Here is a 14,207-nt window from a genome sequence, read left to right on the forward strand (position 1 = left end):
TATAATATTTATACATATGTGCGTTTACATATTTTTTATTCATTTATTTTATTTTCAAAAAAAAAAATGTCCTCTTTTTTCCATATTCTGAATATTTCATTTTGGTTAGTAAAATATTTAACATATAACAATATCGTATAATAATAATGGGATTTATAAGCTTGAAATATTTGTCCTTGTTCTTCATGTCCATTTTGTTCTTTCATTCTTCATATAAAAGGTATTATATTAAATGTCACGATATATATATTAGCAATATATTAATTAGTAATTCTTCTTTTATATTTAATAAAAATATTTATGTATACAATATACTAGTTAATGATGACGAAATTAATATTAGCCCATTTTTAAATATATGGGAAGATTTTCTATATAAAAATGAATCTTTACAAAGTGAACCTTTTTATGAAGAAAATACCTTAGAATATGTTAACAATATATCACAATCTCTTGAAAGAGATGAATTATATTTAAAGAAATATTATATTCATATAAATAATAAAAAAATTAATTTTTATGATATCCCTTATACTCTTTCTCTTGAACAACATTATGAAAATAAAAATATTAGAATAACTATATTTTACGAATATATTAAAACATATACTATTAATATTGTTAGAGAAAACAAATATATTAATCATAATTTCACATCTTATTTTTATCTAGATAATATACAACTATTTAATGATGAAACGAAAGAATATATACCTTTAAATAAAAAATTTAAATATAATGATAATTTCTATTATGCAAGTGTAGACGAAAAAGTACATACCATACTAGTAAAAGGTTTATGCTTTAATAGTCAGATGTATGTAAAGGACAATGAAATATATGATAATTTTCTTTTTTTATTAAATCAAAAAATATATAGTAACGTATTAATTATTGAATGTAGACGCTATGAATATTATGATGACCAGTCAGCTATAGTACAAAAGAAAAAAAACAGCCATTTGTTGAATAATTTTTTTAAAAAAAAGTTAAAATCAAAGATCATATATAATAATAATCATAATAATGGAAATAATGACACTGTAAAAAGTAAAAAAGGGATATATGAATATATACAAGATGTTAAAGATAAATATCAAAAATATTTATCTCCATATAAAGAAGAAAATGGACAGGATAAAGTTCAAAGGGATAAAACAAAAAGTACATCAAATGATAATATGTATATTAGTACATATAATAATACAAATCACAACAACAACAATAATAATAATAATAATTATTATAATAATAATAGTAATAGTAGTAGTAGTACTACTAGCAGTAGTAACAGTACTTATAATATATATAAAGACACATACACCTTCGAAAAAAATTCACATAAAACTAAACAAAACAATTCAACATATTTCAATGATTATAATATGACAAACAAAAATAAGGATAATATTATATATCCACATATATCTAGTAGAAATACATCAAATAATGAAAATTTTAAAGTTAAAAAAATATATAGAATTTTTTATTATATTAATATATTTTATAATATAAATATAGAAATACCAAAATATCTATATAATATTATAGAAGGAAATACATGCATCTTAAATTATACAAAATACAAAAAAAATGATATAATAATTAATGAATATATATGTAATAATTTTCAAAATTATATTTCATCATTCTATTTTGATATTAACAATAAATTATTTGCTTTTATAAAAGTAGATAAACAAAAAAATATACAAAGACTTCTACATAATTTTCTTGAAACATACTTTAACTTTTCATCAAACATATATTTATATCTTCAATCTTTTAATGATCAACAAATTATTAAAATTAATTTCAAAACAAATAAATCATCTATTCTATTCTATACTAAATGTATTGTTATTCTTTTAGTCTTATGTTCTATTTTTATATTCATATATAACTTTTGCTCAAACTAAAAAATATAAATATATAAATATATATATATATATATATATATATATATATATATATATATATGTGTGTTTGTTTTTTTTTTTTTTTTTTTTTTTTTGTGTTATTTTTACTTTTACAATTTTTAATATGATAGATTAAAACATAATAAACATATATACTATACATTCTCAGAATAATACTTATATATATATATTATATATTATTTGGATTTACTCATTAATTTTAAACATTTTACTAGTCTATTAAAAAAAAAAAAAAAATTAATACTAAAAATATTATATCACACTTGTGAAGGTTCATTCAACAAGTGTATATTTTAAATATTATTATGACGACATTAAAGGATATATATATATATATATATATATATATATATATATATATATTTATTTATTTATTTATAAACCTTTATTATATCCTCATTATATAATTATAACAATTATTCATTACATATTTTAAATAAATAACATAAGAACCGTAATTATTAATAACTTCCCTCAAATTCTCTTAAAAAATCCTACACAAAAAAAAAAAAAAAATATAAATTAAAATAAGATATATTTTCAATATATACACACACATAATATCTTTTAAGTGAAATGTCCTCTTTACTTTTAAAAAATCTTATCATATTACATATATACAATCTTTTAAATTCTTCATCCTATTAGTAATGCATATCTTTTCTTTTTTGGATCGTATGTCTTCACATAACGAAAAGATAAAATCTAATGAGTTTTCCAATTCTTTCTTCTAAATAGGTAGATATGTAAAAATTATATAAAATATATACAACACATAAAATATATAATATATTTAAATATTTTCTTCTTCTGTAATTTATAATTTAATATTACAAAGGTTAGTTTTTTAGCTTTTATATTTTCCAAATAATTGTTTCTTTCCTTTTTCATTTTTGTCATTATTTCCTTTTGAGTATTTATTACAACATCAGCTGTCTAATATATAAAAAAAAATAAGTAAATATATAAATAAATAAATATATAAATAAATAAGTAAATATATAAATAAATAATTAAATAATCATACTCAATACAACTCTTATACATTTTATATTATTACGTATAATTTTTGTTCAGCATCTAGAAAGGCTTTCATAAAAAAACTCATTTTCTTTATCTGATCGTCATCTTTCTTCTAAGATTGAAATATTTATATTTATTAAATATAAATTATTTACATTTTATTTTATTTAATATATGTACATTTTTTCCATAATAAAAAATCAATATGTATATATTATACACACATATATATAAATAAATAAATAAATATATATATATATATATATATATATATTTTTACATCTGTGATGTTAATTATGCCACTCTGGTTGTCTTCCTTGTTATGCTCCAGTTTTATCATCAACTTTGTTGAGCTGTCTTGCTTTTTAATAGAGCTATTAAATTTTTTAAGTTTTTCCTTTAAAATATTATTTTCATTATATAATTTTATTAAATAATTATTATTCTTTTGTCCTGCTTCGGTTGTATTATTATCATTTTTATGAATATCTTTTCTTGTTATTTTGTATTTTAATGATTGTATAATTTTTATATTATCTAAATTTTCGTTTTTATATTTCTGAATTTCTTCTTCTAGTTCTTCTAATGTTTTATTTTTTTTATCTATATCATTTTGTAGATTTAATAGCATTTTATCTTTTTCTTGGATTTCATTTTTGTATATATCGTTTTGTTTCACAAGTTTGGCTATCATATCATTTTGTTCTCCACACATTAAAAGGTTTTTATTATTGTCATCCTTGTCATTATTTTCATTTCTATTATTTTTTCTATTTTTATTCTTTATATTCTTCTGCACTCTTTTAACCATCACTGCACTACCTGTTAGACATATTTTTGTGTCTATCATTTGACATAAATTTAAGTAGTATATACTTTTATATAATTCATTATCATATGTTTGTTCGTTTATAAAAATGGTAAAATACGTTTTTGTATTTTCAAATATAAGTCGCACGAATAATTCAAACATATGTGTATGGAAAATAATATTCTTTTTATGATATATCCTATGATTCTTTTTTTTTTCTTTTTCATCTAATATATTATATTTATTCATGTAATTATCACTTGCATAATTATATTTTTTTTTTTCCTCTCTTTTATTTACCATATTAACATAAAAATTAATATTACTCAGTTTAACTTTTTTATATTTTTTTCTCTTCCATTTTTCTCTTTTACAATTTTCTAATAATGATTTTTTTTTTATATTCTTTATAAAAGATATCATTTTTTTTTTTAAATTTAAACCCATTTGACAAACCTTTGAATTATTAAAAGGAAATAAGAATGTTGTATAATCATTAATACCTTTTAAATATTTTAAAATTCTTTTATGAAATAAAAATAGTAAACATTTCTCATTATTATTATTATTAAATATATTATCCTTATATATATTACAAAAAGGAAAATTAATTAAGTAGACAAAAATTTTTTTTTTCTCATTTGTTAAAATCATATATTGAACAATAAAGCATATATTATATATATCTCTTTTATATAATATATTATTATTATAAATATATTTAATAAATTTTTTTATTATCTTTTTTATACTATTTCTTAAATTATCCTTTGTTTTTATTTTCTCCTTAGATGGTAGATTATTACAACATTGAGGATATCGCAGATTTTTATAATCAAACGTTTTTTTGATAAAACATCGATGACAAAATGTCACTTTGTTATATCTTCTTATTTTTTTTGTTATTTTCTTTTTCTTACATTTTATTTTATTCTTCCCTCCCAAGTCAATAATTCTTTCATTTATATATAACCACGAAGATAGATATACTTTTACATCTATAAATAAAAAAAATATATAAAAATAAAAATAATAATAATAATAATAATAATAATAATAAATAATTCATATTATCTATTAAAATATAACCATCACAAAATTTTATATACATATATATATATATATATATATATATTTTGTTTTAATTACATTTATATCCCATTTTCATTATATAATCATATATATCAAATATTAAACCTTTTTTTCTTCTCATACAATCATCTATATCTAAACTATTTTTATATTCCTTATCAGATGTATCTGTAATGTGTTCATATTTTTTAAACACCGCGTATGGTTGCTTCACTCTTTTGTCTTCTTCAATAAAACTGCACCTTTCTACAACTAATCCATTTTCTCTCTTATCTATAAATTGTAAATATAACATCCTAATTAATAAACATCACACAATAAATAATATATTTTTTTATTATTAAGTGTATCACATGTATTAATGTTTTATAATTTCAATCTGTTACATTTGTTGTAGTATTTTGTAAATAAGAAACCATAGAAGAACACATTCTTTTCCTGTTTCTTGGTGTCTACCCCTTAAAGAATATGTACACACACACATATATATATATATATATATATATATATATATATGTATGTATTTATATAGGTATATATTAATATACCTGTATTTATTATAGTGCTATTTTTAAATTTTTTAATATTTTTCCCAATTGTTTGCAATAAAATTCTATAACTTGATTTAGGGCATCCATCTTTTTTATTAAAAGATAAAATATTATCATTAAGATGAACATTCTTATTATCTACTTTATTCACGTTATCAAAATTATTTTTATTATATATCATTTCATCATGTATTAATTTTTTTATTATTTTTTCCTTTTTCTTTTTTTTAACCTTTTTCTTCGTTTTATTTAAAATGTAATGTACTTTCCATTTTTTTTTTATCATATAAGTTTTATTCCTACAGTCATATAAAACATATTTTATAATAATCTTTTTATTAAATTTATTTATTGTAGGTATAAGTTTTTTTTGTATACCCTTTTTAGCTTTTATATCATTCTCCTTTTTGCAAATAAACAAAAAGATATTTATATTATGATTCATCTTTAAATATATATATATATATATATATATATGTATTATTGTTAAGTATACTTATTTATAACAAAAAAAAAAAAAAAACAAATATAATGAAATAAAAAAATAATATCATTTAAAAAATAAAAAATTCTATATAATATTAAAAAAAATATACACATATTATCTACATCAATTCATATTACATATTTCAGAAAAAAACATTTTCTGTTCCTCGTTATAAAAACTCTTAAACGTGGATATATCATTTTTTTTTTCCTCTATAATTTGTTTTACACAAATATTTTTTTTATATAAAGAAAATATTAATTTATAAAAATCTTGGGCATCAAAAGTGTGCATAAGCTTTAAACTCTTCTTCTTTAAGCATTCAAAAAAATGTAGATCTTCAAAATTATATTTATAAAATATATAACATAGGGAAGATAATAAATGAGCATCATTTATATTATCCATATTATATAATATTTTAGGATACATAATTTCACACACTTTATTATTCATTATATCTAAGTTATAAAAACTATTTAAAATATTATTCATGTCTTTTATATTTAACTCGTATAAAATATTAGGTATGAAATTCATCATCTTTTCAAAAAAGTCGTTATAGTTATTTTTTTTTAACCTCGTGCTTAATATATTCAGAAGAACAACAAAAGAGGGACCCCTCATTTGTGGAATTTTATTTTCTATGCATTTCACACTTGCCACATATACACCTAAAATAAAAATAAATATAATAATCATACATAAATGATATGTACACATATAAATATATACATACATATAATATATATATATATATATATATATATATATATGTTAATTTACTTATTTTGTTTTACCTGTATCCTTGTTATATAAATGGAAGGATTGAAGAATCAGAGCAAAATCAGAGGCATTTAATAAATGCAGACTTTTTTTAACCCTAATACTATATATTTGCCAGAAGGATAATTTTTTTGTTAACGGTAAAGATTCTTTCTCAGATGTAGTTAGAATAACGTTCTTATAAATATTTACATTATTATTAATATTATTATCATTATAAATATTACTTTCATTATAAATATTATTTTCATTATAAATATTACTTTCATTATAAATATTATTTTCATTATAAATATTACTTTCATTATAAATATTATTTTCATTTTCAATATTATTTTCATTTTCAATATTATTCAACATATCATCTCCATTTTCTTCATCTAAGATATTTTTTTCTTCTACTTGATATTTCCTTTTCTTTTCCATTCCTTCATATTTTTTAAATGAATAATTCTTTTGCTCTCTATTAATTTTATCTTCATTTTTCATACCACGAATTAGTTCAATGGCTGTACTTCTTAATTTATTCACATCACCAAATAATAATACATTTTCATACTTATGATTTATTTTTTTTAAAACAAACTTTTTATATTTATAAATACTATCACTACTACCACTATAATTAGGCATACACAATCTCCTTCCAACACCCCCTCCATATTTTTTACAGTTTAAAAATATCATATTTATATCTTCAAAAGGGTCAGGTTATATTAAAAAATATGTGGTATATATAAATATATAAATATTAAATTATATACTTCATTTCTAAATATCTAATCAAAAAAAAACAATTTCATATATCATCCTTGTATGTTGTGATATTCAGATATATAATATGAATTTAATATTCTATCTAATGTTACACAAAAAATATTTTTATATAAATATATATATATATATATATATATATATATATAAATTCTTTGAACATTCAAAAATTTGATAAGCTACCAAAAAAAAAAAATAAATAAAATAAAAATAAAAATATAATATAATAATAGCAATCTATATTACTATAACAAAAAAAAATAATAAAATAAAATTACAAATAAAATATATCACAATACTATATTAATATTATTTATAATTCAAACATTATTTCGTTTTTATGGGAACATATATATTCATATTATGAATAAATAATATATATATATATATATATATAATATATATACATTACATTTTGTATGCATTCATATATAGGGAGCTACATTTTTTCTTTATAAAAGTAATTCATTTTTCTTCATTTTAATATAATATTATTTATTTATATATATTGAAGGAACCTATAATCCATTTGAAGAAATAATAATAAAATAAGAGCTACATATATATATATATATATATATGTTATAATATAATAAAAGTTTGTAATCCTTTTGAAATATAAAATTAAGAACTATCATTTAAAAAACAAATTGTATTCCTATATATATATATATATATATTTTTTTTTTTATTGTTTATTTATTTGTTGAGAAAATGTTTGTGTTAACGGGAAAATGAGAAATTACAAAATGACCAACGATCCATATTTAATTTTGAAGGTTGAAAAAAATTGTGATATAGAGACCGTAAAGAAACAGTTTAAGAAACTAGCTGTTATATATCATCCAGATAAATTAAAACAAAATTTAATAAAAGAAAAATCAGATGAGAAAGATACTATAGATTTTGTTACCTTAATATGGGCATATGAAGAAATTTTAAAAAATATACAAAATCAAAATAACAATACATGTATATCTCAAACATATGAAAATGCTTTAAGTATTCATAGAAAAGATTTAGAATATATAAAAGAAGAAAATACATTTATCTATTTTTGTCGATGTGGAGATTTTTTTATTTTTAATGAGAATTTATGTTATGAATATTATGTTATATATGTCTGTCAAAGTTGTTCATCATCAATATATTTAATCCCATAATTAATAAGAGACAATGAATATAAATTAATATAATTAAATATAATATTATAAAATAATTGATCTTTTTTTTTTTTTTTTTTCTCCTTTTTATATCTTTTATTAATTATCGATCCGATATTATACATTTATTTTTATTTTATTTTAATCTTAACCTTATTTTGGTATTCTTATATATATTATATTTAATAAATTACATATATTTTGTATTTATTATTATTTTTTTAATTCAAACAAGTTATCAATATATATATATAAATATAAATAAATAAATAACTATATATATATTTTAAATCTAATTAACAATAAATAAAAATTATCATATTAAAAAAAAAAAAAAAAAAAACTTATATATTTTTGTTTTTGTCTTTTTTTAAATATTTAATTATTAACTTAAAAATTTGTATCCATGTTTAAATTTTGTGAAATTTCGGTAGACGCTTTGGTTACAATAGTATGTGTTTCGTACCTAAATAAAAAAAAAATAAAAAATAAAAAAAAATACACATATATATATATATATATATATATATATATATAATTAAACTATTAATACAATGTGAGAAAGTTAACAAAATATAATTCATCTACATATGTTTATATAATAACAAAGAACAAATATATCCTTCAAAAATATACATACATATATATATATTTTTTTTTATTCTAACATTCTGTCCATGCATTTTGCTAAACAAATTTGCTCGTTTTTTCCCATCTGTTCAGAAAATTTCTGACCAAAACATTTATCAAAACATGTCTTTCTTACTTGCTAAAAAAGAAGAAAGGAAATATATAAACACATGTATTATGTTCTTAATTCACATAAAACATACATATATACATACATACATACATACACATATATATAATATATTGTTTTATTTGTATATTAAAAATTCATATATATATATATATATATATACATTGTTTAAAATCTGATATATCATCATCCCTAAAGCATTTTGAGCATCTTCCATGTTTCGTTGATTATCCATAATTTCACTTTAAAGAATGTATAATATTTTTATTTTCAATTTTGAATTATTCACTAAAAATTAATATATTTTTCATTATACATATATAAATATATATATATATATAATATATATATTTATTTATTTAATATACAATTTTCTTGTTCTGATGAAACCCAGGTTTATATTATATAACAACAAAAAAACCCTAGTTTTTTTTATAAGGTTATAATAAAAAGGTACTAATTTAATTCTTAAAATGTAAATTTATAATTATGGAACTTTCAATATTTTATCATAATATAATTATATATATATATATTTTTTATGAATTCATCTTAATTTGAAATATACTTATTAAACAAAATATTATTTAATAGAAAAAAAGTATTAAGTATATATTAATCAAAAAATATGTAATTAGGCTAGAGAATTTATCAGAAAAAAGAAAAATAATAATATAGTGTATAGTACGTATTATATACATATATTATATATATATATATTATATATTTTATATAAATATAATATTTTATCTTAAATATTTTATTTTCCCTTTTTATTATTTATTTTATTATTATTTTATTTTTTTTTTTTCTTTTGTTTATTAAAAAAAATAATATAATATTCTTTAAATCCGAATAAAGTGTAAAACAAATGAGAATTCGTTTAAAAGGCTACTTATATTTTAAGCCATTGTAATATATAATAATACATAGTAAAAAAATTCTTTTTTGTTTTTGTTTTTTGTTTTTTTTTTTTTTCATTATTATATATATTTTTTTATATTAATACAATTACAAAATGATGTTGACATATCTATAAAGATTTTATTACAATTTGTTTGTTTATTTGTTTTTTTTTTTTTTTTTCTTTATTTTTTTGTGTGCGTGTGTATTTTTTTTTTTTTTTTTCTAAATGATAATAATAAGAAAATAAGATTCATTTATATCTTCTCCTTCCTTCAAACGAAAAAAAAAGAAAAAAAAGGAATAATGCAAAGCAAAAATAAAATATATAAATTAATAAAATATGTATATATATTATATATAACAATTTACTCTAACTTTATATTTCCAAAAGTCATATTAACTCAGGTAAAAATAAAATAAAATAAAATAAAAGAAGTATAACTATACCTTTTTATGATGATATATATATAATGTTTTAATGAATCACATTTATTTTAAATAGTCTATTAGGAAAACATAAATATATGTACACACATATATATCATATATATCATATATATATATATATATATATATATATTTATTTATTTATATATTTATTTATTTTTCTCTTTACAATAGATTAATAAAAATGGAATGAATAATATATTAAAATATCCTAATTATTTTTATGGTAATAAATTGAAAACCTTTAAAAAGAAGACAATATATATATGATAGCCATGTATACATTATTTAATTTTATCCAGTTACCATAATACTACATAACATTTTTATTTTATATATGTTATCCTTTTTACTTTTTAATTTATATTTCTTTTCGTTTTCCTTATAGTGATATCTTTATTTAAAAAAAATGTAATGTTTAAGAATAATAATATTCTTAACAAGTCAGTTACTAAATTTGCACTGAATACAAAAAAAAGGCACAAAGAAGCTCTAGCGGTAAAATAAACAAGAAAATAAATATGTGCCAATATATATAATATATATATATATATATTATATATATATATATTTATTTATATATTTATATATTTTTTTTTTTGTGTAGATAAGAAAATATAGGATGACAGGACCCTCATCCATTAAAAAGCATTATGGATTTGGAGCACATAAAAGAATTAACAAAGTGACTATGTTACCACATAAAGAAATAAAATTACCCATAAGAAGGTAAAAAAATAGAATGATATATGTAATATTATTTTAATTAATTATAGTGTAATACCATCATATGTTTTCATACACACACAAATAAATAATATATGTATACACATATATATATATATATATATATATATATATATATATATATATATATAATTATATATTTATTAGGTGTGCTATACTTGGAAAGATGGATAATTGGAATGCTCGTAAAATTTCAAAGTCAGGTGTAAGAACTCACCGAATTCAAAGACTCAATTTAATAAACAAAAGAATATTTTTTGAGGAAGAAAATCGTTTTATAAAAATGAAAGTAAGTGCCAAAGGATTAAAAACTGTCAAGAAATACGGATTAGCATATTGTATTAAGAAATTCAATTTAGATTTTAGTAAAAAAAAATACGATGCAGGATATTCATCAAGAAGGAGAAAGAAAAAAACACAAGAATTAAATCAAAATAATAATGAAGATACAAATATTCCTAATGAAAATACTCAAGAAAATGTTGAAGAAGTTGATAAAATTATGGACAAACTGAATTTGGATGATAAAAAAATACATAAAGATTTATAAATATAAAAAGACAAAATTAAGAATAAAATATATATATATATATATATATATATATATATATACCATATTCCCATATATATACATCATTTACTATAATTGTTATTTTATTTTTATAATTTTTTTAATAAACCTTAAAAATACCAATTTATTTAAAATATTCATATTTTATTTTTTTTTTTAAAAAATTTTAAAATTATTCATAATATTAAATGAAGACATATATATATAATGATAATATAAGACAAATTAAAAAAATAAAAAAAATAGTAAAAAAAATAATATTTTTAAAGTAAATAAAAATATATGTTATAAAGATACACAAAAAAAAAACATAAGATAAGATAAAAATATAATAATATTGTAATAAACATATATATAAACCTATTTTATAAGGATATATATATATATATATATATATATTTATATATATATACATACATATATATTTTTACAATTTTCACTTGAACTCATGTGCTAGCTTGGTAGGGTCGTACCAAGCATTATGAGCTTTTCGCAGGGCATCACACAAATAAACCCTAACATTCATATTAAATTTTATCTTTATATCGTTTATTAATTTTTTAATTCCTTCTTTTTGATAAGATGAAGATATTTCATGGGTCTGACTTTTTTTTTTGTTCGATAATGCAAATAGAGAAGACCCACTTCCACTCATGGATACAACATCAAACATATTTTGATTTCTTAAATATTCTTTTAAATCTTGTAACTTTTTAATTATATAAAATGCTGAGTGTTCTAAATCATTAACAAATATATTTTGTAAATTATCTCTGTTATCTAACGGAATAAAAGTGTTGACAAAATTTTTTTCTTTTTCTTCAATTTGTTTAATTATATCATCATTTTCTGGTGTGTTAATTAAACATTTTAATAAATTCACTGGATTATATTGTACTATTTTTTTATAGTCTACATTTTTATATACTAATTTTGATGATAAGCCATCATCAATTTTAAATAAATATATATCTTTGTCTTTTATATTTGCTTCAATATTTTTTAAATCTGTTACATTATTCCCTTTACCACTACAATAAGCAAATCCTGAACTACTAAAAAAGGATATATCACTTCCTATAGTTTTTAAAAAGTCATTTTCTTTTAAAGGATCCCCTTTAAAATATTTATAAAAATTATTTTCTAAGAAATAAAAAACTGTAGCACCATTAGATGAACCACCACCAACACCACTAAATATTGGTATTCTTTTATTTACATGTATTAAGAATCTTATTTCGTCACTTATATTAAATTCTTCTCTATATCTTTTTAAAACCTTAATAATAATATTATCATCATTTAGAGGGTAATGATTATATTCATATGCTAAATTTTCATGTGCTTCAATCATTACATCTTCTTTCATATTTTTAAATAAACCTTTATCATTCCTATTAAATTCATCTATTTTATAATCTTCTTTTAATGTTTCCTTACCTATATTTTCATCTTCTATTCTTACTGTTGTTAAAAAATCTCCAGATTCGCATGGGTGTAAAAAATGTCTCAATTTATTTTGATCTTCTTTCTTCAAAACTCTTATAAAAATATCATCACCCAAATTTAATGAATGCATTAATGTTGATACTTCATTATATGTTTCTTTTTTTTCCTTCAATCTTAAAAATAAATTAATTTTTGCAGGAGAGAAATATTTTGAATCATACCAATTAGGACGATCACCTAATACATCTAATAATAATTTCTCTATTTCTTTATTATTATTTACAACATTATTTTTTTCAACATGATCCTTATTATTTAAACGTAAATATACAAATCCTTTCGTTTTTTTAACATTACATATATTTTCACCTCTCTTTTTATTAAATATAATATAAAATTTGTTATTATTTGTTCTACAGTTATTACATAGTATAAAAAAAGCTTTTTTTTTTAAATTATTATGTTTCCTTTTCCTTTTATATTTATAATCATTCTTTATTATGTATCCTTTTTCTTTGTTTAAATTATGTTTTGTTATCACATGGACAAAAAATAAATGTGTACAAAAAAAATAAAATAAAACATATTTTAGGTATAACAACAGATTCATAATATTTAAGAAACAAACAGAAAAAAAAAAAAAAAAAAAAAAAAAAAAAAAAAAAAAAAAAAAAAAAAAAAAAAAAAAAAAAAAAAAAAA

The 14,207-nt window shown here is 17.9% G+C and overlaps 7 protein-coding genes across 7 annotated transcripts; 3 read left to right on the plus strand and 4 right to left on the minus strand.

The window, feature by feature from the left end:
* Positions 1-146: 146 nt before the first annotated feature.
* Positions 147-1,919, plus strand: PGSY75_0502500 (hypothetical protein; the record flags this gene model as incomplete). The annotated part of the gene is made up of 1 exon (XM_018784307.1): positions 147-1,919. The coding sequence occupies one exon, from the start codon at positions 147-149 to the stop codon at positions 1,917-1,919; it is 1,773 nt and encodes a 590-aa protein (XP_018642962.1).
* A 482-nt stretch (positions 1,920-2,401) lies between these two features.
* Positions 2,402-5,862, minus strand: PGSY75_0502600 (hypothetical protein; the record flags this gene model as incomplete). Its single annotated transcript, XM_018784308.1, has 8 exons — positions 2,402-2,434; positions 2,554-2,670; positions 2,775-2,876; positions 3,001-3,075; positions 3,244-4,772; positions 4,924-5,139; positions 5,253-5,324; positions 5,415-5,862. 8 exons carry the CDS (start codon positions 5,860-5,862, stop codon positions 2,402-2,404), a joined length of 2,592 nt encoding a protein of 863 aa, XP_018642963.1.
* A 165-nt stretch (positions 5,863-6,027) lies between these two features.
* On the minus strand, positions 6,028-7,377 carry PGSY75_0502700 (hypothetical protein; the record flags this gene model as incomplete). Its single annotated transcript, XM_018784309.1, has 2 exons — positions 6,028-6,578; positions 6,705-7,377. The coding sequence occupies 2 exons, from the start codon at positions 7,375-7,377 to the stop codon at positions 6,028-6,030; spliced, it is 1,224 nt and encodes a 407-aa protein (XP_018642964.1).
* An 836-nt stretch (positions 7,378-8,213) lies between these two features.
* On the plus strand, positions 8,214-8,627 carry PGSY75_0502800 (putative DnaJ protein; the record flags this gene model as incomplete). Its single annotated transcript, XM_018784310.1, has 1 exon — positions 8,214-8,627. The coding sequence occupies one exon, from the start codon at positions 8,214-8,216 to the stop codon at positions 8,625-8,627; it is 414 nt and encodes a 137-aa protein (XP_018642965.1).
* Positions 8,628-9,017: 390 nt separating this feature from the next.
* On the minus strand, positions 9,018-9,622 carry PGSY75_0502900 (putative mitochondrial inner membrane TIM10 associated protein; the record flags this gene model as incomplete). The annotated part of the gene is made up of 3 exons (XM_018784311.1): positions 9,018-9,093; positions 9,296-9,396; positions 9,551-9,622. The coding sequence occupies 3 exons, from the start codon at positions 9,620-9,622 to the stop codon at positions 9,018-9,020; spliced, it is 249 nt and encodes an 82-aa protein (XP_018642966.1).
* A 974-nt stretch (positions 9,623-10,596) lies between these two features.
* Positions 10,597-12,037, plus strand: PGSY75_0503000 (putative 50S ribosomal protein L28, apicoplast; the record flags this gene model as incomplete). Its single annotated transcript, XM_018784312.1, has 5 exons — positions 10,597-10,698; positions 10,915-10,966; positions 11,129-11,238; positions 11,348-11,469; positions 11,635-12,037. 5 exons carry the CDS (start codon positions 10,597-10,599, stop codon positions 12,035-12,037), a joined length of 789 nt encoding a protein of 262 aa, XP_018642967.1.
* A 457-nt stretch (positions 12,038-12,494) lies between these two features.
* On the minus strand, positions 12,495-14,117 carry PGSY75_0503100 (putative 4-diphosphocytidyl-2-C-methyl-D-erythritol kinase; the record flags this gene model as incomplete). Its single annotated transcript, XM_018784313.1, has 1 exon — positions 12,495-14,117. The coding sequence occupies one exon, from the start codon at positions 14,115-14,117 to the stop codon at positions 12,495-12,497; it is 1,623 nt and encodes a 540-aa protein (XP_018642968.1).
* Positions 14,118-14,207: the final 90 nt, after the last annotated feature.

Source organism: Plasmodium gaboni, chromosome 5 (assembly GCF_001602025.1).
Source record: "Plasmodium gaboni strain SY75 chromosome 5, whole genome shotgun sequence".
In the NCBI taxonomy this organism is placed as follows: domain Eukaryota; phylum Apicomplexa; class Aconoidasida; order Haemosporida; family Plasmodiidae; genus Plasmodium; species Plasmodium gaboni.